The sequence below is a fragment of the Lycium ferocissimum genome, chromosome 8 (genome assembly GCF_029784015.1).
Source record: "Lycium ferocissimum isolate CSIRO_LF1 chromosome 8, AGI_CSIRO_Lferr_CH_V1, whole genome shotgun sequence".
Classification (NCBI taxonomy): domain Eukaryota; kingdom Viridiplantae; phylum Streptophyta; class Magnoliopsida; order Solanales; family Solanaceae; genus Lycium; species Lycium ferocissimum.
In genome coordinates, this window is record NC_081349.1 from 22,723,950 (window position 1) to 22,750,444 (window position 26,495).

The window sequence follows — 26,495 nt, forward strand, 5'->3', positions numbered from 1 at the left end:
ATCGGTTATCAAAAGAATAAAAAAAGAAATCTCAGATTTTACTTTGTGAATATAGTGCCTTGTGGTGGAAATTTAAAACCACAGTTTTATTCTACTCTTCTATTGTCAAAAACTCATTAACTAACACTGAGAATTGAAAACAAAGAACTTGTGAACAATTTGAGTGGTGATACTTGGAGCCAGAAATTTCGCGAAGGGTGTTCAAACATTATGAGTAATTTTTTTTATGAATGGGTGCACAATTTTTTTTAATCAAACTACACAACAGTAATTGATTTTTTAATTAATGGATGCACGAATTTTTAAAAAATCAAACTGCATAATATTTATCTTTAATAAGTTCATATATAAATTAATATGAAGTGACGAGCAAAAAAATAAGAGAAAGAGAAAAGACAATTCAGCCTAGAACAAAACAACTTTTAGGCTTCAAACTTTTATCGGCATCTGACGACTACAACGAAGCATCAAGTCAAGAGCAGAATCAATTTCTTTTTTCCTTTTGACTATCTTTTTGGAGCCTTTTGCTTTCTATTTTGGCAGAGTTATAGAGAGTTTTTAGGATTTGCTTATTAACTTTCAATTAAACAAATGATTTTAAGTTTTATTTAAAAGATTTAATGAAAAAAAAAAGTCAAAAACAAATTGGTGGGGAATCCAATTGGCTACTGATACGTTTAATTTTTCTTGAGATTTTTACATTGTAGGTCTTTAATTAAGAATTATTTTAATAAGTAACAGTATTACTTTTAAATTATTTTAAATAACAGATTTATTAACTATTATAGAACAAAATTTCTTACGTTTACAAAGTAACTAACTATCCTTATATTAAGGGATAAATTCATCCCTTTTTCACTTTCATGATTATAATATTAGTATTCTTCTTAATGAGCAGTAAAATAGGAATGGTGAGGCTGGATTAATTAGTGTTGCTCTTTTAAAAATGTTAAAATAATAAAAATTAATTAGTGTTACTGAACACCCTCAACCGCTGGACTACTCCGTCTTGATCTCATAAAGCGCGTTCATTAAATGTGTTATTCGAATAATCTGCACCAAATGGGAATGTCTTAAATAAGTAATCCTAGTGGAAACCAGCCAAACGATACTATTACAGTAATAAAAATGGATATTATTTTATAAGAACAATGATGTGGTTTAAAAAGAATTGATTTTTTATTCTCTTTGTTTCCTGGATATATTTACTATATATATTTGAGCTTATTTATTCACTTAATTATGTGCTAACAAAACAAGAGAGAGTTTTACAAATATCAATAGATTTTTGCTTACAATTATGAGTTGCCTTAAGAAATGGAAGCCAATTTTTGCAATGATTATTGTTGAATTTGCATTTGCTGCTGTAAATGCACTTTTCAAGAAAGTCTTAAATGGAGGACTGGATCAATTGGTGGCATCCACATATAGGCTAGCAGTTTCTGCTATATTCTTGGCCCCCTTAGCTTGGTACTTCGAAAGGTATTTCTTTTCACACATTGAAAATTAGAATATGAGTTTAACTCTTATACAGTGGCATGATTATACGTAATTGTCTATAATAAGTTTTACTTACTATATATTGATGATATAATTAAGTATTACTCCATTAATACTATAAAGAATTTTTATACTATCTGCTCACCTAAAATATAATTATAGATAAATATCCGTATATAATGAATTTAACTTCTTTAGGCTGACATGGATCTAGTTACTTCAGAAATAAGAAAGACAACTATCTCCAGCAGGTTGAACTATGCCTAATTGAAATAACTTCTATACTAACGGCGCGTATAAGTTAAAATCCATACTTACTTAGTGGAGCTAGTAATTTGAAAAATAAAGCAGACAATTTGCTCTAACATATTAGTTATGCTGATTTGCAATATCAATTAATATAAATTAAATCTTTAGAATATTTCTTTCTCAAATCAGCTAGAAGAATAAAAATCTTCACTTGTCTTGCAGAAATTTGGCATCACATATTAGTTATGCTGATTTGCAATATCAATTAATATAAATTAAATCTTTAGAATATTTCTTTCTCAAATCAGCTAGAAGAATAAAAATCTTCACTTGTCTTGCAGAAATTTGGCATCAAAATTAACGGCTCGCATTATTTGTTCTCTGTTCTTCAGTGCCCTACTAGGGTGAGTTTTTCCTTAATTATTTTATGATAAAATTGTCTTATTCTTTATTCCAATTGATATTATGATTTTATCTTGTACAATCACAATTAACTCTGAGAAAGAGCTGTTTAATTTCAGGAGTACACTTACACAATATTTCTTCCTAGTTGGGCTTGAATACACATCAACAACATTTAGCTGTGCTTTCCTCAATATGGTGCCTGTTATAACATTCGTTATGGCAGTGCTAATCAGGTAAGCATTAGCATATAATACACCATTTTAAGGTTAATCATAGGTGTTTAATTAAGGTTCATTCAATTTTTCAACTAATTAAATCAAAGTTATGATACAAGTAATTTTGTGATGGAAAAATAACTCAATTTTGCCTATATATTAACAAAAAATATAAAACACGGAAAATGTTAAATCTGGCCCTAAAAATGCAAGTAGGCTACTGGCCACATGTATAAATTGTTATGTGAGTATAGCCATGCCAACATGCAACAACTCAGCTTACATAATATCCATATAACACTTTCCGACTCAACCTAATTAATACCCAGTATCTTTCTTTATGTGGTACATTACGAGCTGGATCTGCACTTTGTTAAGTGGGTTGAGAAATGGATATTTATTTGTTAAGTAGTGTCATGTGGATATTACGATGAGTTGATTTGTTGAAGTGACAATCTAATTATGTTTCCAAGATCAGATTTAGCATTTTTTCGGCGTGTCTCATTTTCGACGACGTAGACACTGTTGAGTTATCTCACAGTTATAAAAATTAGTTTTATGACTTTGATGTTATAAATAAGTTGGATGATCAGGGACTCCCTTTCATACTTAGCATCTTTTAGACGGCAAAAAGGAACCATACCAAAGTTGTGTTAGTGGCAAAATAGGACGCTCGTGTGATGACCCGCCACGTCATCATACCACCTAAGTGTTATTTGGAGCTATTTTTGCCATGTGGATGCTCACATTGAAAAAAAAGTCTAGCATGTGTTGGATGATTCTAACTATGGAGATTCTTGTGGAGATGCTTTCAGATATTTATGGACTTAGAAGATTTTTAGAAAAGCAGCCTAGAACATTCTGCGCAGTGGATAATTACAAGTAGGGACTTCTTTGTAAATAAATAGGGACTTATACGTTAATTATTATTTGCATCAATTCCTAGGTGAGTAGTATAAATAGAGAGCATCTATTTGTAAAAACCATCAAGAAAAATCCAACAAGCCTTCATATAATAAAAGCTTCTTCATTCTAAATTTCTCTTGTCTTTCTCAATTACTATTCCCTTAGTGATCTTGAGTGTAGTAATCTAGGCTGACTTGGCAAAGCAAGATCGTGAGCAAGTTGTGCAAGAACGTGAGCGAGTTGGCAAGTGCCGCACGTGCGCTTAGTTGAAGACTAAGGACATGACACTTGGCTCATCTTATTTTTGCAAGAAATTAAAATTGTGTCATAAATTACATAGTTATGCATCAATCACTAACCTATAAAATTAAATTTTTTTCCAGGCAAGAAACTGTAAACATCAAATGCAAGAGTGGAAGAGCAAAGCTATTAGGCACCCTCTTTTGTCTTGGGGGTGCATTAACGCTCACTTTATACAAAGGAATTACATTGATAAATCCATCAGCATCATCAACAATTGAAACAGATCACAACAAAAGGAGTTGGCTTCTTGGTTCAATTTTTTTATTTGCAGGTTGATTCTAATATATATATGTAAAACTTATTTTTCACACTTTTATTTTATTTCTCTGATGATCATATGATATGAACTTAATGATCATATGATATGAACTTAAATGGAGAAATTATAATTCATACTGTCGAACCCCACTTGTTTATTGAGACTGAGACATAAATATTATTGCAGGCTGCTTTGTGTGGTCTGCATGGTTCTTACTGCAGGCTAGAATTAGCAAAGACTATCCTTATCAGTATTCAAGCACTGCAATTATGTCATTTTTTGGATCAATTCAATCTGCCATATTGAGCTTTATTATTAACAGAGATTTATCAAAATGGATACTCAAAGGAGGTTTAGAGATCTTAAGTGTCATATTCGGTGTAAGTAATCTCCTTTTCCTTCCTTCAGATATATAACCATAAGATTACTAGAAAATCGCTAATTTTCGATGATAACTTTTGATGGAATCCTTCGAAATTTGGCTCGTCAATTACATTTCCGGATGGCTTGTCTGATTTGCCAAAAATCCCTTATCAACGAGCCAAATTTTGAGGGGTCATCTGTCGAAGATTAAGCATTTTTTATCTTATATACGTGTTTTTATAATTACAAAAGTGTTGAGAAGTTTGTTACCCTCGACTTAATCCTAATTTTTCAGCTTACAATTAAACGCAAGTTTGACTTTATGCTTTTATCCCTAATTTTTTTTTTTTTTTAAATCCCCGCCATACCTTCACAGAACAAGATTATAATTCCTTCCCTGTTCCATTTTCGCATTCGTCGTTTCCAAAGTAAAGATACATTTAAGTTTATATTTATTGTAAATAGCTTAAAGGACACTTAGATCATTTTATCAAAAAATTTATTTTCTTAAAAGCCATTGATTTCAACGATAATTCATCAATGAAGTGGAAGTTAGTTTTTGAATACAATATAATAGGAAGAATCTCTAAATGCATTATGCAGGGTATGGTGGGATCAGGTTTCTGCTATGTTGTAATGTCATGGTGTGTAAATCAAAAAGGAGCAGTTTTCACCTCAGCTTTCAGTCCTTTAATTCAGATTTTTGCTGCTGTCTTTGACGTAACTATACTTCATGCTCAAATTCACTTGGGAAGGTTAGTTCTCTTTTCTCTGTTATGCTGTAGTAATTTTTTGTTGAAATAAAACATACGTAATTTGGTAAAAAGTACGCCATCCGTTTCAATTTACGTGACTAATTTCAACCGGCACAAAATTTATGGGAGAACAACAATTTTGGTCCCTCAATTATTGGTAAGTTTTAATTGTGGTTTTGATTGGTTCTTGTAATATATAATTCAACACATTTAACCTTCAATTAGTTAAAATGTTTGCTTTGGTCTGTTTACATAGCAAATACACACTACCAAAAAAAAAAAAAAGGGGGGGGGGGTGTGGGGGTGGGGGCGATGGGATTTAGCTATGAAGTTTATCGTGAATTTGTCAAACAGCTTGTAGCTACAAAAAATTATGGTAATTCATCGCTAAATAGGATTAGCGACGAATTTTATTGTTTAGCTATAACTTTTTATGTTGCTAATTCCTCTTCTTCTTTTTTTCCTTTAAGTAGTGATGTTATATTTGGACTATTTTTAAAAGTATATAGTACCCTCAATTATGAAGTAACAATACAAGCTTAACATAACATATGAACAATTAAATAGCGGACCAGTTAATAATTCTGAAACGTCGTGAATATTTGTTGTACACCATTTTAACCGGAGCCAAAATGGTTTACAACATTTTGGTAATTCCGAGGATAATTAAAGTTAAAGAGTCGCCACCTAATTATTATGATGAATTAGGACACCTAAAATTTGCTAAAGTTATTGTCTAAAGTTAACTCCGTTTATGGTCTATTAAACTTAAAGATTCTAGGTAAGGATTCAATTAATCTAAAGGGAAGGTGTTAAGCATCCTTTAAAATCCGTTAAAAAACGGTTAACCCGCCGGACTTAGAGTCAATTAAAAAGGCTAAGTGGTGTATCAAATTAAGGCGTAAATATTAGTTCCGCAGTAGACTATAACCATTCAAACTAATTTTCGGGCATCTAAACTAAGTTAACGAGTGAAACCAAATAAATAAACTAACTAAAAAGTTTAAAAAGGGCATTAGTTGGACTACTTTTGAATAAAATGTTAAGAGTGAAGCAGTTGACCCTTTTAAAAGTAGAAGAGTGGCCAAAAGCCAAAACCATTTAGTCTTAACTCTTTCAAATCAGACCACGTTTCGTTTCCTTTTTTTTTTTTTTTTAATAGTAGAAAAGCATAAGACTTAGGAACAAATCAAATTCGTAGAAAAGCATAAGACTTAGGAACAAATCAAATTCTTGGCTTACTTTAAAAGACGAGTTCATCTGCTAAATGCCAACTAACTTCAATATTAAAGTAAGTGCATTAAGCTCTTCTAACAGTAACATATAGTTGAAAATAAACAATTAGTCACACCAACACAAGCAAATAAAACAAGCTGAAATAAACGGGATAATCAACAGCCATGTTTGGCTCCCAATAACAAAATTAGATTTTTCTGTGGTTCGCTTTTAAGGCGATGTAAGGCTGAAAATGAGCAATAGAGGATGCGTTTGTGCGGACTCCTTGTGATAGCGGCGTCGTTGAGTTTCAAAGTGAAACTCGTCAGCTCCGTTATGTCATGCAAAATAATAAAAGAGACGTGGTTAGAAAAAAAAATGTAAATTTTCCATGAAAAGAGGAATAGAGAGTAACTATCATCACTAACACGTTAGTTAGCAACAAGATTTTTATAAGTAGCAAACTAGTCCTTTATTGCTCACAGATATTCTTGAAAGCATGTGTGCTGTTAACTATTTGAATAAACTTTAATGTTACGGACATAAAGAGATAGACTAATTAACATCACTAACTAGGACTCAGGCCATAATGCATCAAGACAGTATGAATTACACGAGCAAGGAGGTCATGGATCATTTTTGGTGTTGATTAAAAGATTAACCATTACTACTAGTATAATAATGTCCATTCAAGTTCATAAGGAAAATATCATGACTTAATAACTAAAGCTTTGAACAGAGACCTAAGGTCATACTTCTACCATATGAAAACATAAATCGAGACAAGAATACATAGAAATATGAACCAAGACAAGAACATTTTCATTAAACCTTCATACATGTGATTAAACGGATGAATAAAAACAACCTATCAAAAATAAATATTCTAAGTCATGATAACATTTATGCTCATCCACGTGATAAATGAAAGGAACAAGGAATAGGATTTCAAAAGATTTAAGTATGGCTAAGGTGTAGAAAAAAAAAAAAAAATTAACTTAACCAAAGTAGAATCATACTATGTTTTTAAGCATTCATTATCAGAACACACAAAAATAAAATCATGAACATGGATTTTTCTAAATAAACAAAGACGCTAGACACGGAGGGAGTAAATGAACAAAATAGAGTCGGATTTACCTGTTTGTGGTGCAGTGAACGAGACGACGATCCAGATCACTCTCTCCTACTCACGAACAAATCCAAATTTCAGATGGAAAGTCACCAGAAAGTCTCTTCTTTAGAGCAATAGTGTTGACAATGAAACTATGGTAAGTCTTCGGTAAAAAAAAGGCCCCTTTGGCTGAGAGTTAGAGATGTATTTATAGGAAAAGGTTAGGGTTTCGAGATTCATGAGCGGGAACTTTTCAACTTTGAAATATAGTCGTTGTGAGAGGTCAAAATCGTGTCAGAAGAGAGAAGAGAAAGGGACTGATATGGATCAAGAAAGAAAATAAGCCCGTGACCTATCTCTAGTCTAAACGAATCTCTGTGATGAAATTTTGACTTTGAACAAAGAGATTTGTGGAAGAGAACAAAATAGCTTTGAGTAATGTCTGAAACTTTCACCAAAAATGGTGGAGCAGGGTCTTGTGATGGTGAAAGAAAGGTACAGAAATCGTCCAAAATGGAAGGGAAAAGGAGATGCAACTGATGGGGATAGAAATTAGGTTTGAAAAGGAGATGCAACTGATGGGGATAGAAATTAGGTTTAGGAAAAGGTAAAAGATATTATGGGCTGGGTCTTCAACATTTAGTAATTAATTAGCTAAATGGGTCATGCGAGTATACACGAATTGGGCTGTAAGAATGGGCTTCAAATAGCTGAAATTGCTAGTATTTTCTTCTTCTAATTAATTTCTTTTGGGCTTCTAACTTAATAAGTAGTACAATATATTATCACATGATGACAATTAGTAATTAATATGTAGAAAATAAAGTACTAATATTACGAACTTATCGTTAATGATTTAGCATATAAAGCATCGACTTATAGCTAATTTAATAAGTACGAAAATAAAGTAATGACGATCAATTATTAAAAAGAGGTGTAAAATAATAAAAATGTAATTAAGTTAGTAATTCTAAAAATGGTGACAATGATAATAAAAAGGGTAATTACTATAATAGTAGAGAATAGTAGTGAAAATAATGTAATTATTAATTTAGAAGCTTAGAAAGTGAATAGGAAGAAAGGAGGGTCAAAATTGGATGTCAACAGTATTCATAAGCAAATATATCAAAAAAACATTTTTAACTAATTGAAGGTTTAATATGCTTAGTCGGATAGCAAAATGACTACATTTGACTTTATCAATAATTGATGAATCAAATGTGCAATTAATTAATCAATTATTTTTGTTAAAATAAAATATTATGGATAGCAAGACAATAATTTGGCAAACTGTATAAGTTCTGTTTACTCTGACTAACATTTTTTTTTAAACAGCATTTTGGGATCAATTTTTGTTGTTATTGGCTTGTATATTCTTCTATGGGCCAAAAGCAAAGAAGCAGAAATTCGCAAGAATCCTGAAACAGCAGAGCAGAATGGACAGATTGTTCTACCAATTACTGCCAGTCCACCTCATATTGAAGGGCACAAATAAATTCCTATATGAAGCACTTAAAAATTGTAATTGATAAACAATCAATCAATGTTATTGTGCAAAAGTTAATTATGTTATGATGTTCATGAAATCTCTGGGAAATGAAATAATTGAATGTTTTTGAGTCAAAACTTATTTATAATATTAGCAAGATTCTACCAAGTGGCCCGATGGACGGATGAACCCTTTCGTGCTTAATTAATTTTCGGATTTCAAATTATGGAAATGAAAAACTTTATTGGTAGAGGCATTTATCGACTGATTTACCCAAATGGTCGATAAAATTCAAGGCACTAATACTCTTATTGTCCCAATTTATGGGACAATTTTAGAATTTCGAGGTTCAAATAAGTCTTTCTTTGACCTAATTTTGTCATGTATCCTTTAAATATTTTGAATGTCAATCATTCTGACTTATAATACTTTTTAAGTCGTTTATAAAGATATATAAATTTTATTTAGAAAATTTGAAGATTGCAAGCCCGAATTCACATTCAAAATTATTGTACGTCCAAAGTTACAGTCAAAATTAAAGTGTTTGACTCTCAATTCCAAACTGTGTCACAAAATTGAAAGAAGAGGAGTAATTAAGTTCTCCCCTTCCCATAATCAGATTTTATAGCGTCAAATGTCAAAGGAAAACCACAAATCCCGTGCCCCAATTTCATTACGATCGTAAATGGACGTAGAATATTAATAACCGTTATTAAGTATGGACTTCTATATAGTTGCAATAAATCACGGATTTCGTCACGATCCAAATTTGACACTCAGGCCGTGACAGGGCACCTGACAAGCTTCTACCCATAAGGCGAATCCTCTAAGCTATCATGCGAAAATTAACGAATAAAATGAATAATACTCAATATCTAATAATATAACAAAAAGTGCGGAAGTGAAATACAAATACTGAGTCTGCCCATAAACCCCATAGAATGTCTAAGCTATGAAACTACTAGTCTGAATACAGAAGCACGAGACGTAGCTCGGAATACTACTAAGTCAACTAAAGAAGAAGAGGCCGCCATGATCTAATGATGGCTCATCTCGACTGAACTAGACAAAAGAAAGCCGGAATGATCAAGTATCGGCTACCTGGTCGACGTTAACCACACCTACACACCTATAAATATCAACAAGCGTGAGTCTAAAAGACCCAGCAAGATCATCGACACACTCTCGCCCTTACCCGTGGGACAAGTCTTAGAATCCCTGATAATGCATAAAAGCAATTAAGCAGTACAAGCATATTAAATATATACAAACACTAAAGCACAAGCTGAAATCATGAAGCATAAACAAGCAACACATGAAATACACTGAATCTGAATCTTTGCTAACGGGACACAGTACGTATTTGTCCATGTCTTATCCCGTCTTCCAAACTGGGCATTATTTACCCACATCTTACCCGGGTCACTTATAATTCCGGTATCTACCTCCGACCAAACCCAATGGGGCTTGTCGGAGTATGCCCCTCTGAAAATATGATAAAGTGGAACAAACATCCAATCAATACTAATTCAAAACATTACATATATAGCAAGTATCTATTTAAGCGATATTACCCTAAAGGACTCATACGGTCATTCCTTTTAGACACTTGAAACTTATCCAATTTAGATTCATGCTTGCCCACTTACACGAAATAAATGGTTTAAATGCATACATACCACATAAACGAAATACTTTTTATGAAAAGCAAGTAAACTAAGAGCTTAAGTCTTACTTGCCTTATAACCGAACACAAACCTCTCTTGTACGTAAAATTCTCTTTAAACTATCTCCAATAGCCTCAATCTATTCAAAAACATAAATAAATAGCTTACGACTAAATCCCACCACCATAATATCTCAACTAATAAACTTAAAGGTAAAACATAATCTAACACCACATTTTAACTAGATAGTCACATGTTGATGCGAACAAAGTTGTATAATTCAACACTTTCGAGAAAAGAGAGACAAGTTGTGTTCTTCTATGCGAAAAATAGAAAAGAGCTTAATTAACAGAACTCTGGCTCCCCTTAATTTTCTTTTCAACTACTAGTTAGGTTCTAATTTTTTTTAAAGATATATGAATGCAATTTAGTTGATACTAATCACCTAACACTAGGTTTGTATTTATAAAGCTATAGCTTAAACAGAGGCGCGTAATTCAAAGTATTTATACTCATGGCCTAAAATCAATATGGTTTGGTGAATTGAAGTTGGCCTTAGGTCTAATAGGACTCCCAGTTACTGCGTGCGATCGTATACTGAGGTGCTCCCCGCCGGTTGTTGGAATGACGCGAGCCGGGCCGGGTCTCGATTCAAAAAGATGAAGGGCCCAAAAGTCTAAATAGGGGGTTACAAATTCCCCATCTCATTGTAGCAGAGTGAGTCTTAGCACAACTTTCCATCCTCAGACCGATGGCCAGTCTAAGAGGACCATCCAGACATTGAAGGCTATGCGGAGGTAATCCCTTGATTTTCGAGGTTGTTGGGACAGATATCTACCCTTCTCTTAGCATATGATGATCTCCAAATGAAAGTAATAGGATCTTATCCTATCTAAAAATGCTCTCCTTAAATTGCAATGTTCTAAGAGGGCAAATAAATTATTATATTTGTCTCTTCTTACCTACAGTAAATATTCCTCTATCTGTACAATTTACAAGGTCCCCCCCCCCCCCCCCCCCCTCTAAAGGCATTAAAAGACAAATTCGGTCTCATAATAATATAAAATAGTACCCGTATCCTAAAGAATAATAAAAATGGAACAAAAATAATCAATACCTTTAAACAACTATACAAAGCCGCTGCTAGTTTCCCAAAAAGCATCAATACCTCGTTCAACTTCTGCGTGAAAGCCACTGCTATTTTTCCCAAATCCCTCCTATGAGTTATATTTTTTTTTTTCCTTAAACAACTACAGTACCTTTTTATTCCCTTATTCCTAGGTATCCGCAATGGCTAGCAAAGTAATGGTGAGGCCTGACCCACTTCTCATATCTGTAACTTATACAAAACCTATTAGAAAGCCAACTTAAAAGTCTAAATTGCAAGTCTTCCTCTCTAACCATTTTATTGAACTACCATCTCATACATTAAGACATAAATATATTATTCCTAATAATAAATCTACATAGATTTTTAAGTTAGTCAAACAAATCATCTATACGGGGTAGTGGATACTTGTTCTTGATGGCGACTTTCTTCAACCGCCTGTAGTCAATGCACATTCACATAGAACCATCCTTCTTCTTCACAAACAACACTGGAGCACCCCAAGGTGACACACTAGGCCTGATGAAGCCTTTATCAAGCAAATCTTGAATCTGTTCCTTCAGCTCCCTCAACTCAGCTTTTGCCATATGATACGGGGGAATAAAAATGGGGTTGAGTCTCCAGTAAAGTATCTATACAAAACTCAATCTCTCGGGTGGGAGGCAATCCTGGAAAATCCTCATGAAATATATCTGGATAGTCCCGTACAATCAGAACGCTGTCTATAGTCACTATCTCAGCTCGACTATCCCCGACCGTGTCTATGAATCCCAAGCAGTTGTCGCTAATCAACTTGCGAGCCCTGAAATAAGAAATGATCCACCTCTCTGGAGCGGCTGTGGTACCTTTCCACTTTAATCTCGGCTCTCCAGGTATATCAAATCTAACGAGCTTGTTACGACAATCAAGTGTAGCATAACAGGCTGCCAACTAATCCATACCCATGATGACATCAAAATTGACCATCTGAAGCTCGTGAAGATTCACCAAGGCCTTTGTACTCTGAATAGATACTATACAATCATGATACACTCTATCTGCCACTATAGACTCCCTCACTGGGGTGGATTCTAGAAAAGGCTCATCTATGTAGTCGAGTACCGGCTCCAAACAAGTAGCATAGAATAGGGAAACATAAGAATAAGTGGATCTAGGATCCATCAAGGTAAATGCCGGATGAGAACAAACTGTGAGAATACCTGTGACTACTGCATCATTTGCATCAGCATCTTGTCTGTCCAAAGCAAAGAAACGGGGCTGTCCACCCACTGCCTATCCACAATGAGTATCCTATCTAGCTGCTCCATGACCTCCCTGGGATGCTGCTCAAGCTGGAACCGTAGCCATATGTGGAGCCACAATGGCACCCTCGTGCGCAGATCGTGACATCGGCCCGCATCTAGCCTCTAAGACATGCAAAAGAGAAGTAACCCTGGTCCCCAAAAATATAGCATCCCGTAAAAGCCCTCATGCTCCTTCCTGAATGGTTCTTCCCAATAGAATAACAATAAGGAGCCCTGGTCTGGGAAGAACTACGTCTCTCGTGCTTTATGCTAACCGCTCTCGCCGCTGGCCGATCGAGAACTAAAGTAGCACCGAGAGTGATTACGTGAAGTCGACCGAGGCGCTCAGATGACTTCGCCTCGAACACCCCTTCTACCAGATAGAGCCAAGTTGGGTACCACTGATGCATGTGACTTCTTGCTTTCTCGCTCGGTCTTGTCCTCCAAATTTTATCTCTCTCAACGTATAACACTATCTAGAACCTGCTCATAGGTAGCCCTCTACACCTCAATTGCCAAGGCAGTACGATGGCGCCTCATCAAACTATTCATAAATATCCTGACTCGGTCTTCCTCAGTAGGAATGATCTCAAGACGATAATAAGACAACCTGGTGAACTTTGCATCATACTGTGCCAAGGTCATGTCGTTCTGACGAAGCTTTTCAAACTGATTGTGCAAAGCACCATGCTAACTAGGAGGAAGGAGCCTGTCCATGAAAAGTGCCACAAACTGGGTCCAAGTAAGTGGAGGTAAATCTGCACGCCGACTACGAGTCAAAGTAGTCCACCATGATTATGCCAACCCAGAAGGCTGGAAAATTGTAAAGTCAACCCCGTGAGGGTACAAAATACCCTAAGTCATCAAAATCTTCGTACACCTGTCTATGAACCTCTAAAGACCCACCGACGCAGGGTAGCATCAAAGTTCGGTGGTCCAAAACTCCTGAAAGCTCTAAGCTCAACTATAACACATGCCCTCCTACCAGTAGTCAAAGCTACATCCCCTGGGTGAACTGCTTCGTGTTACCACCTCAGCTAGTTGTGGGGCTAAACTAGGTAGTGGTGTTTAAAAATTTAGTGCACCCTGCTGCTCTGGGGTAAGAGTGGCTGGAGTCTGACCACCCATTCTCTCCTAAGTATGAGAAGTAGCTGGAGGCATTATCTCACCTAGATAAGGAGCAGTAGCCTCTAAAACTGAAACTATCCTGACCAACAACTCTAGTGATATTGAAGCTGTAACTCCTCCAATTTGGTCGTCGTTATGTCCATAACATCCTCCTCCTCGTCGGGAAGCTCCCGGCGGTGCCTCGTCCGGCATGTTGGGGTCTAGCTCTAGGCCTAACGCCTCCGTCGTGGCCGGAGCCTCGTACTGCGTGACCACCTCCCCTCGTGCTACTAGTGTACCCTCTTACCCCGTAGATGCAAAAGATCGAGTCCGAACCATCTATTCCAGAACAAGAAATGGTTAACTCCTTATTCAACTTTATTACCACGATAAGAATTAGAAACAAGTGAAACTTTTCTAAAATACCCGTGCAGCCCCTCGAAGATAAGTACAGATGTCTCCGTACCGATCTATGAATCATTTCATGACTTCCAAGGAGATTCAAACCAGTGCTCTAATATCAAATTTGTCAGGCCCAAATCTGACACTCAAGCCATGACAGGGCGCCTGATGATCTTCTACCTATAAGGTGAACCCTCTAAGCTAATCATGGCGAATAAAATGAATAATAGTCAATATCTCATAATATAACGAAAAGTACGGAAGTGAAATACAACTACTAAGTTTGTCCATAAATCTCATAAAATGTATAAGTCATGGAACTACTAGTCTAAATACATAAGTACGAGACGTAGCTCAGAATATTACTAAGTCAACTAAAGAAGAAGAGGCCGCCATCATCTAATGGCAGCTTACCTCGACTGAATTGGATTGAAGAAAGCTGGAATGATCAAGTATCTGGTCGGCGTTAACCATACCCGCACACACACAAACATCAATAAGTGTGAGTCTAAAAGACCCAGCAAGATCATCGACACACTCTCAGCTTACCCCTGGGGCAAGTCTTAGAAATCCCTGATAATGTGTAAAAGCAATTAAACAATACAAGCATATTAAATATATACAAACACTGAAGCTGAAGCTGAAATCATGAAGCATAAACAAGCAACATATGAAATACACTGAATCTGAATCTATGCTCACGAGACACCGTACATATTTGTCCATGTTATACCCCATCTTCCGGAGTGGATATTGTTTACCCACATCTAACCCGGGTCACTTATAATTCAGGCATCTACCTCCAACCAAACCCAATGGGGCTTGTCGGAGTATGCCCGATAAGGTAAAGTAGAACAAACATCCAATTAATACCAATTCAAAACTTTACATATATAGCAACTATCTATTTAAGTGATATTACACTAAAGGACTCATACGGTCATTCCTTTAGACACTTGAAACTTATCCAATTTAGATTCATGCTTGCCAGCTCACACGAACTAAATGGTTTAAATGCATACATACCACACAAACCAAATACTTTTTATGAAAAGCAAGTAAACTAAGAGTTTAAGTCCATCTTGCCTCATAATCGAACGCAAACCTATCTTGTATGTCAAATTCTCTTCAAACTATCTCCACTACCCTCAATATATTCAATAACATAAATAAACAGCTTATGACTAAATCCCAACACTCTAATATATCAACTAATAAACTTAAAGGTAAAACTTAATCTAACTCGATAGTCACATGTTGATGGGAACAAAGTTGTTCAATTCAACACTTTCGAGAAAAGAGAGACAGGTTGTGTTCTTCTATGTGAAGAACAGAAAAGAGCTTAATTATGGTCGATCAATGGAACTCTAGCTCTCCTTAAATTTCTTTTCAACTACTAGTTAGGTTCTGATCTTATAATTGATACTCGTCACCTAACACTAAGTTTGTATTTATAAAGCTAGAGCTTTAACAGAGGTACGTAATTCAAAATATTTATACTCATGGCCTAAAATCAATATCTTCTCTTTGCATATGATAATCTCCAAATAAAAGTAATAGGATCTTAGCCTATCTAAAAATGTTCTCCTTAAATTGCAATGTTCTAAGAGGGCAAATAAATTATTATATTTGTCTCTTCTTACCTACAGTAAAAATTCCTTTATCCTTACAACTAGTTATGTGAGGCCCGTGCTAAGCCCGGGCCCAAACTCAAGATATAAAAACAGATATTTTAACTAAAGAAATATAATTTGTGTTAGTATAAGTGTACAACAACAACAACAACAATAGTATATATACCCATTGTAGTCCCACAAGTGGGTAGTTATATAAAAGCAAAATTTTCATTCCACTCCTTTAATATTTTAACTTCCATTTTGATGAAATTATTTAATTCAAATCAAATTTGCAACTTAATTTGACATTATAACTTATGTATCCTAATTTTAAAGTTATTTAGTTCTAAATAAATAATCTATACATAGTTAATGAACTTTTAAGACAAATACATAATTTAACTTTGTGCGCGGATGGAGCTGCCTCTCTTAATTAGGGATTAGGGGTTCGAACATGGATATGGAAAAAAATCTTTGGAGGAAGCGCTCCCCGAATAGGCGCGATGCAGTGCGAATTATCTGGATTAATTGGGCTCAAATGCGGATATCGAGCACCAATCAGAAAATCAAAGAACGTGAAAAATGAGGTAGGAGGTTCGATAGCTTTTGAAAAGTAGACTTTAAAAACAAAAACAAAAAAATTGACATAAATAAATAAGATTAGGACCTAAAAGTAATTAATTAAAAAGTTTTAAAAAAAATTAAAAATTATTGTAAGGACTACAAAAGTCCCCAGGCTCGATAGCTTTTGAAAAATAGACTTTAAAAACAAAAAACAAAAAAATTGACTTAAATAAATAAAATTAGGACATAAAAGTAATTAATGAAAAAGTTTTTAAAAATTGGGAAATTATTGTGAGGACTACAAAAGTCCTCACATTCCCTCTTATATATAATAGTTGACATAAATAAATAAGATTAAGACCTAAAAGTAATTAATTAAAAAGTTTTAAAAAAAAATTGAAAATTATTGTAAGGACTACAAAAGTCCCTGTGCCCGATAGCTTTTGAAAAATAGACTTTAAAAATAAAAAACAAAAAAATTGACTTAAATAAATAAAATTAGGACATAAAAGTAATTAATGAAAAAGTTTTTAAAAATTGGGAAATTATTGTGAGGACTACAAAAGTCCTCACATTCCCTCTTATATATAATAGTAATGTACAAGGTCTCTTTTTTCCCTTTTTCTTTTTTAAAGTCACTAAAAGATAAATTCAATCTCATAAAAATATAAAATAGCACCCATCTCCTGAAGAATAATAAAGATGGAAAAAAAATCATCAATACCTTTAAACAACTACACAAAGCCACTGCTATTTTCGCAAAAATAATTAATACCCCCTTCAACTTCTGTGTGAAAGCCGCTGCTATTTTTCCCAAATGCCCTCCTGTGCGTTATATTTTTTTCTTCCTTAAACAACTACAACACCTTTTGATTCACTTATTCCTAGGTACCCACATGGCCAGCAAAGTAATGGTGGGGCCTGACCCAGTTCTCATATATGTAACTTATACAAAATTACCTATTAAAAAGCCAACTTAAAAGACTAAATTGCAAGTTTGCCTCTCTAACCATTTTATTGAACTACCATCTCATACATTAAGACATAAATATATTATTCCTAATAATAAATCTACACAGATATCATATATGAATATATGATTATCCTATTCGATACGAAACCCGCTAAAATTAAATAACTATAAATAAAGAAGTAATTCTAAACACTTAAAAAAATATCAGGTTGTTACATTCTCCTTTCCTTAAAATAGTGTTCGTCATCGAACGTAAGAAAAGCTCTTCGCGTGTTCAAAGAAGAACACATTAACAACCTTAACCTTCTTAACAAGTCTCTTAGGCCTATCGAAATTTGGGCAGAGTTTTCCCTATAATTATGACTAATGTCATTTATGTACCTGTTTCAAAACAGCTAACAACAACGCCCAACAACCATAACCTATAAGCCAACATATACGAGGGAGTTCCTTGCGACTCCATAGCATCAATCACATGCAAAATTACAAAAAAAGAAATATAACACCAACGGTAACTCAAATGAGTCAACACATAAATGCGAATATGTAAACGCATTATCGATCAGTTAAATTCCTCATGAAAACACATAAAGTGGTATAACCAATGGAAAGATGCATAGAAGCTTCTTCTCTTTGATATGGTTCAAGAGAAAAGCTCGGGATATCTGTCTCGAATGCCCTGCTCTGCCTCCCATGTAGCCTCTTCACTCGAATGGTTCCTCTACAAAACTTTTACAAAAGGAATATTCGTGGATCTCAACTGGCGAACCTGCCTATCTAAAATAGCTATCGGGGTCTCCTCATAGGCCAATTTCTGATCAAGCTGAACCGTCTCGTGGTCAATGATCTGAACAATATGATTCAGGTCTTGACAGTATTTTTGGAGCATGGAAACAACTTTTACTGTGGAGGAACCATCCGAGAGTATTTCGGGAATACCATGAGTCCCAATAAGCAAACGACAAAGGCCAAAGGTCGGGTGTTTTCCCCCTCGGCAAAGGATTTAAACAGTTTTCCCCCTCGGCAAAAGGATTTAAACTCTCCAGGGTGTTTCATAAATTCTTGTTTGGTCCCACACCGTTTATGTAAATCTCTAGTGTTTCATAAATTCTTGTTTGGTCCCACACCGTTTATGTAAATCTCTAAAGGCTATGGTTGGAACGAATATCCAATTAGAGTGGGATAAGGATAACATTTTGAGGATTTGGTTAGGAGTAGGCTTATATGGTATAAGGAGATTTGGTCGGATTTCTTTCTTCTTCCTAGGCTAGTCCTGATGTTGTCTTCACATCCCGAAGCTCCTTTAAAGTCAGGGCCATCCCTACGTCATTCCTAAATCTGAACACCGTCTAATCTCAGTTCCTATAACTCGGATGATCTCATTCAAATCCCTACATCCAATTATAATTAATAACGAGGGAGGATTTCGTAAATACTTGATCACTTTCCTTTGTTCCTCAGTGTTCATCCGACCCCATCATATTTTCACTATATCTGATGCCTCGAGAACCATGTCAAATTTCAAGTTAGTATTCATCAACAAAATAAAGCACAGTTAATCCCCCAACGCCATGGACAATGGTTTAACACATAGGCACAAACATGCTTTCAATTAGCACATAATGGGCATGAGGTGCCTTTTGTCCATAGACCATTTTTACACAAGGTAATTTCTTTGATGGGTTTAGATAAGTCTAAAATATTCAAAACCATCTAGGTCAATCATGCGCTAGTCCGGTAGGATTTGGCTCGGCTCTGTCCTAGTCTAATACTAGAGTAGGCTTTTTTTGAATTATCAGGAACCCGAGCGGACTACTCGTGTTAAATTGATGTCGGCTATTGGACTACTATGTACCAACTTCGCGTTCAATGTGTTTCAAAGAAAGGGTGTTACGGGTTTTTTAGTGAAGGCTCGGCTGCGATCCCGTGTGTCCCTTTTGAAATCATGCTTTTTGCCAAGATGGCGGAGTTTATAATATGAATGCATGACAATTTATATTCACAAGAAAATAAACAAATAAGCAACTAATCAACAGTTAAAGCACATTAAATTGAAACTCTTATGGTTAGAACCTAGAAAATTCCCAGCAGAGTCGTCATCTATTACGGTTCACTTTTACGCTGGTGCATAAAAGCTACTAAGAGGTTGTGGACTCTATTCAGATTTTATATTTTTAGAGTCGCCACCTAATTTTATAAAGGAAATTAGGGAAAACGAGTTAAAAGATTTAGCCAAACAAGAGGTAAATCCTTTAAAACTAGAGTTCGAGATAAGGGTTCAGGTGATCCCTCAGGGAAGGTTTTAAGCACCCTAGTATTAAGGATCCGTAGAATACGGTTGACCTTCGACCTTCAATGTGTGATTAATTGTGATTATTTGCTAAAATATTTTCTTTCTTGCAAAAATTGTCATGGCAATGTCATAACTCCATTTTTTGTTTTTGCCAAAATATTCTTAAGGAAAAAGAGTTGGTTTCTTTTGGAAAATGTTTATAAGGATTTATATTCACTTCATTTTCAGACCACAGCCTAATTAAGATTCTCCTTAGGTAGAGTTCCTACTAGTTCGGTCAATGTCATGATTTAATCCTTATAAGTTTTTGTTATATATATATATATATATATATATATATCCATTTTTTGTTTTTGCCAAAATATTCTTAAGGAAAAAGAGTTGGTTTCTTTTGGAAAATGTTTATAAGGATTTATATTCACTTCATTTTCAGACCACAGCCTAATTAAGATTCTCCTTAGGTAGAGTTCCTACTAGTTCGGTCCAATGTCATGATTTAATTCTTATAAGTTTTTGTTATATATATATATATATATATATATATAGAAAATAAATGGAGTATATCTCCCTTGCAAAATAGAATTGGTTTTATATATATGTATACATAAAGAGACTTTTGCTTATTATATTTTTTCACTTTTTAGCTCATTTGGGTCAATCATATTCTAACCAAAGCCATCTTTTCCTAAAAATCAAGATCCAAATATACCCCTCTTGTTTTATGGCCTTAAGATTTGGCCTTAGCCCCCAGAAGTTTTGAAAATACCTTAAGTCAATGTAAGTTAGAAAGAGTCCATTTTTGTACTTTTAAAAATCGATTTTGTTCCAATTTTGTCCAAACTTAGCCAAGTTCCCAACTTTGTAAATAAAACCCAAGATGTTTAAGTCCCATGTTTATTATATCCAAATGGCCTGCTTCCATTTCTGATTTTTCGTGAAGGGTTGAAGGCCGAAATCTCTTTCCCGTCCAAATTCATTTATGCCATTTAACTTATCAGTTTGAAAATTTATGAAAAAACATATCTATATTCTTTGCAAAAAATCTAGAATTTTCAATTTCATGCAATTATCATTCGAGCCATGCTTGATTTTGAAAATAATGTTAGAAAAATATTAATCCAATCTACTCGAGCTTCCAAAGTTCTAATCACAATTTTGGGTTTCAATAATAATATTTATGTTGCTTACATATACAACCATAATGCATACAAACATAAGCCCACCAATTGACCATTTTCACCAGGGTCGGGCCTTCTTATTTTCATCTTTGGTTCTGACATGATCAAGAAAAGAGAAAGTTGGGACTCTAGCCTAACAACATTTGAATGGAGAGACTGGCCAAAGTAGCCCCCGAAATTGATCCCATGCAAACACAAAGGGGAAAAGGGAAAATTATAGTTAGAGAGCACCAAGACTTATAAACTCATTTGATATGAACTAAGAATGTATACATGATAATAAAATATAAACACAGGTATAGGACATTTTCAGTTCATACGTGTGTATCCAAATTACACAAAACATTGGAGAAACAGACCCAGTTGAAACACAAAAAGTTCTGGGAATAAGCCCAAAGCTCATAAGTACATGAATGTAATGGGAAGGCCAAACATGACGATCAAAGATAATTTACAGGAGTTAAAAGCCCAATATTTAGTAAATAGTATTCCTATTCAAGAAAACTCTCAAAGTGAGATATGCTACGAGTATCCTTAATATACAAGTATAAACACACTAAGGCTGTATACATGTAGTATATTAATATATATCCTTCTTTTATAGCAAACAAAATCCCAAAAGAAAACAAGAATTGGCAGAAAAATAAACGTGATCTTTGGAAAGACAAGGAAGAAAAATTTAGTATCTTTTTAATCCTAACAAGTCAAACATGCTCAGTTTTATACCAGGATTTAACAACATGTTCAGATTTCAATTAACACAAATGGTTCAAGGTCATTCACTATTGGTGTTGACAGGAAGGGAGAAATAGGCAAGATTCAATATGCTTGGATCAGGAACAAATCACAAGATAGCGCAGAGGAAAAACGAGTCAACTACCCAATTTGTTTCATACTATACAAATAAATTAGGATGCGCAGGTTCAAGAATTAGCCATACATAGCCATTTATATGAACCAACAATTTCTAGTCTAGGCAAAGGTCCATATTCAGATATACTAGTAAGCCATTTCAATAATCTTGTCTAGCACTTGGCAGTGCTATGAACATGACAAAGAAGGGCAAAAGGAAAGAGAATCATGTAGAGCTAACCAAATACTCCCAAACAAACCTTCAAGTTCACAAAGGCATATAGGCTGGTTACTCAAATAAAATGAGAGGGGAAAGAATTAAGCAAAAGACTTAAGCTTAGACATAAAGTACCCTATCCTAAACATGTAGCATGCTTCAAGTTACCATGATTTAAACCTTAGAGACAGGACTGAACCTCTACTCACACAGATATGCACCATTGGCACATTTTATGGCAATACTAACATGAAGACTCCAACCTTATTCTTTTTCAAGCGTATCAGCTATGTTTAAACAATTTTTTTAACATGCTATTCATACTCATACAACAAATGAGACAGCAGGCTATCAACCATACCAATATATAAAAAGGGTCAAAGAAATCTCAAAGGTATGGGAGCAAACAGGCTACATAGAAAAGAAGCTATCTTTCTAATATCAAATGACCTCATTGATCCCACTATTGTCTAGTTTCATGCTTAAACAGGATTAAGAACACATAGGGCAGTCATACTTCAATGCTAAGATAGACAGTACAGCCAAACCAGCTGAACATGCATATGAGGCATTAATAAAGGTTAAAAACTACTTGAAGGGAATCATTTCTAGATACAGCAAAATACGATGCACTAAATCATATACACAGAATTTTATAAGGCAAATAAGGTATAAATATGGTATCATTCTTTAGGCTTTCTTACATAAGTATATAAGCGGAAGATTCCATCTCCACACAAACTAAGCAACATGATTATTGGGGCAAAATTTATAGACTAACATTAGTGGAAACCTAAGTACAAAGGAATAACTGGCCACGGGTGGCATACAAGATGGTTTTTTCTCAAATGATCATCATGGGTCTCATAGGGGTATTAGATAGCACACAGTCTGTTACACCTCGGAAAATTTCCCGTTGATGCACACTGAATAGACTAACGAAGGGCACGAAGTGTGCGATGTTTCATTAAGTAAGAAATAGCATTTGATGATCCTAATTTAGATCTCAAAGACATTTGAGGTAAGAGAAGAAAGTTGCCAAGAAAAGCAAGGTATACATTATGTGTCGGATAAGATTTATGAGTACCGAATTAATGATGACTTAATGATGTTTTGGAGGAGAGTTATAATGTCCCTTAAATTGTTAATGAGGTGTTAAACAAGTGTTAAGAGGGTTCCATATGGATTGGAGATCAAACGAGTCGACGAGAAAGAGTTCGGAAAAGCTAGGCATTATACGGCCCAACATACTGGTCGTATAAAACATACTGGCCGTATGTTAGGCTATATGTTCTGCCCAGGATGGGACTTCCACTGGACCAGACATACAACCGCATATAAAAGATACGGACCGTATGTTGGTCCATAGAATTGAGTCGAGACTGCTTCTAAAATTAATATAAGGGACCAACCTTATTCAATTTATTTCATTTTCTCATTCCTCACTTCAAGAGCACTCTAGAAAACTCTCCACACTTCTTCCACAAGAACTCAAGAGAAATTTATGCTCAACTTCATCAAACCAAGAAAACCAAGTGTAAGAAACTCATTAGAGTTCATCCAAGTCAAGAAATTCCATTAGAAGTGAACTGGGGTTTTGGCTCAAGTGAAGTATTTACACTCAAGGATCATTCCCACACTATCTAAGGTAAGTTTTATGATCATTCCATATTGTTTAAGGTATTGAGAGGTTGAAAGACTTAGGTTATGAAAGGAGATAGAAAATGGGTCAGAAAGATGAGAATAATGAGATTTTGAGTAGTAGCTTGGGATGAGTCATGGTTCTTGATATGTTGTGATTATAATTATGTTATAAATGATATAAAGGACATCGGATAAGCATTTTATTGTGAGTAAATATAATAGTATATTACGACCATGATTATGGATGAATTGAAGTGAAAGTATGAAATGTGGATAATGTGGATGAATGAAGATTGTTATAATGTTGTGAATGTTATTGGAGTTGATATATGACATGAGGAAAGTAGTATAAACAAAGGAAATCTTTGCTCAATTTTCTCTAGCCTTAGTAAGCACGTTCATATAATCGATTAGTTAATGTTAATACGAACACTTTTGAAGGTAGAAACGCGAGCGTTGAAGGAGAACGATCAAGCGATAGAAGAGCTAAACGAAAAAGTATGTAAGGCTAGTCCTTTACTTCTAAGGCATGACTCCTATGACATGAATCTTCCTATTTTTCCATGATTTTCTTATATAATGGAAATTATGAGCCTATGTCTATAGAGAGTTATACATGTATAAGATAAGGAAAAGAGATACGACACGAGCATGATAATGATGATGATGTTGTTCCCTGTGTAAACTCACCTTAAATGTTAGTCCCTTCAAGGTGAGATATGATGAATATGATCACTCCATAATGCAATCGAGGGTTCACGACCTCATGTCACCCCGACATAACTATTGTTGCCTTTAAGTTCTAATGCGTGTTTTATGATAAAGGTACGGTGATGATAAGTTTATGACGAGTGCATGATGATATGATTCCCCCATGCCTAATTGGCCGGGCATGTCACCCCGAAGGCGGGCTGCATACGATTCCACCGTTCCTAATTGGTCGGCCGCCTCATATCACCTGGGGCGGGGCGCTTATGATTACAAGGCTGTAGGGCGAGCATGACACCACTAGTGGGCGGCATATGATGGTTACCCGGACGCGGGTTAACGATGATGGTATATGTGATATGATGGCATATGTGATACGATGAGATATGTAATATGATTAAAATACACACTCTTAAAAGTTAAGCTGGTTATATCTTTACCTCATGTTTTATGATTTCCTTATCATGTTCATTTCATCCATGCCTTACATACTCGGTACAATGTTCGTACTGACGTCCTTTTTCTTTGGATGTTGTGTTCATGCCCACAGGTAGACAGGGAGGTGATCCAGACTCGTAGAAGCTATTAGCAGACCTTGAGAGCACTCCATTGTTCCGGAGGTGCCATTGATTTATATTTTTGTGTATATATGTTTTGGGCACGATGGGGTCCTGTCCCGTCCATATGTCTAGTACTCTACTAGAGGCTCGTGGATATGTATGTGTGGGTAGTATGGTCTCATGGTCTCCTATTGTATATATGTATTATTTTGATAGCCGAAGGGCTTATGTATATAAAGGTAATCATGTTTCCATTGAAAATGGTTTTCGTATGATTATAAACATGAGAATAATGAATGAACGCAGGATGAGTAATAGAATGAGTGATGCTCGGTGGTTAGCTCCGGGTATCCGTTATGGCCCCTAGCCGGGTCGTGACACAGTCTCACATTAATAAGTTAATGACTATTTGAAAACTATAAAACAGTATTTATATCATATTCAAAATTCTAGACTAGACAAATAAAGCATGCTCATCAAGAGAATTGTACCAAAACAGGTTAAAGCAATGTAAAGTAGTTTGAACAGTCTTGATTTCAAGTTGAAGGCAAATAGGCCCAAATAATCATGTCAAAACTCTTCATTGTTGTTCTAAACTTGTTTACATATAAAGGCTTCATATGACTAGATTGAGTTCTTATTTAGACTTTTGTTTAGATCTATACCCCTTAATGATTCAAGACTTCATTAACAAGTTATGGTTAAGCAGAACATGAAAAGCTTTGACATGCTAGAATCAATTTAAACAAATAACCTCTGTTATGGGTTAAATCAGGACAAACAAACATCATATGGCTATGGTTAGACTAGACAATGATAAAGCTAAATTATAAACATACTAATCAATTAATCACAACATCAAAAAAAAAAAAAAAACACCATGATTTAATCACATTTTTAGAACCAATGCTAGACCAAATATCAAATAATACTGTTGATGTTAAAAAAGTAGACATACTGATAGTAATCAAACCGAAACTTGAGGAAAGACCATCGTTTTGAGTAGCTGTAAAACCCCTAAAAAATATAATCAATACTATTAGTAGCATTCAAGTAATAAACATATGCTACTACACATAATAATAATGATAATAATGAATATTTGCCACTGCCCATCAAATTGTCGACTTAAACTTTCTAGAGGCATTTGACTCCTCAAAATGCCTTTATAAGTGCTCATGTCAAGGTAATTGTGTTCATGGGTAGGTTCCACTTCAGTAACTTCAGCCTGAATTCTAGATGAGGATGCCCGACGAGGTCTATTTCGAGCTTCCCGAGGAGCTATAGCCATGACTTCAAGTCGATTAATGGGAACCTTCTGTACGTACATTTCAAGGACGTTTAAAGTTATGCATTCCCTATAATCGTAAGGCACCTTCAAATAATCCGTCAAAGATTATCGTCTTGAATGTACCACTGTCCATAACTAAATATACCTTGCATCGTAAATGATATTGGATATATTCCAATTATATCTAAATCAAAATCACCCATACTCACTTGTAGTTTATTATACAAGGCTTAGAGTAGTTTTGAGAATTTTAAGTTAA

The 26,495-nt window shown here is 34.9% G+C and overlaps 1 protein-coding gene and 1 long non-coding RNA gene across 2 annotated transcripts; one reads left to right on the forward strand and one right to left on the reverse strand.

Moving 5' to 3' along the window:
- The first annotated feature begins 1,235 nt into the window (after positions 1-1,235).
- Positions 1,236-8,910, forward strand: LOC132067572 (WAT1-related protein At3g30340-like). The gene is made up of 7 exons (XM_059460844.1): positions 1,236-1,482; positions 2,091-2,153; positions 2,271-2,387; positions 3,659-3,849; positions 4,024-4,217; positions 4,804-4,955; positions 8,620-8,910. Exons 1-7 carry the CDS (start codon positions 1,301-1,303, stop codon positions 8,777-8,779), a joined length of 1,059 nt encoding a protein of 352 aa, XP_059316827.1. The 5' UTR covers positions 1,236-1,300; the 3' UTR covers positions 8,780-8,910.
- Positions 8,911-9,635: 725 nt separating this feature from the next.
- On the reverse strand, positions 9,636-24,601 carry LOC132067573 (uncharacterized). The gene is made up of 2 exons (XR_009417174.1): positions 21,000-24,601; positions 9,636-9,894 (listed from the first exon to the last, which is right to left on the reverse strand). It is a non-coding gene; the product is annotated as an uncharacterized LOC132067573 (long non-coding RNA).
- Positions 24,602-26,495: the final 1,894 nt, after the last annotated feature.

Coding starts and splice junctions, on each gene's coding strand:
- LOC132067572 (XM_059460844.1), top strand. CDS start 1,301: ATGAGTTGCCTTAAGAAATGGAAGCCAATTTTTGCAATGATTATTGTT. Junction 2,154..2,270: donor TTCTTCAGTGCCCTACTAGG/GTGAGTTTTTCC, acceptor GTTTAATTTCAG/GAGTACACTTACACAATATT. Junction 2,388..3,658: donor GTTATGGCAGTGCTAATCAG/GTAAGCATTAGC, acceptor ATTTTTTTCCAG/GCAAGAAACTGTAAACATCA.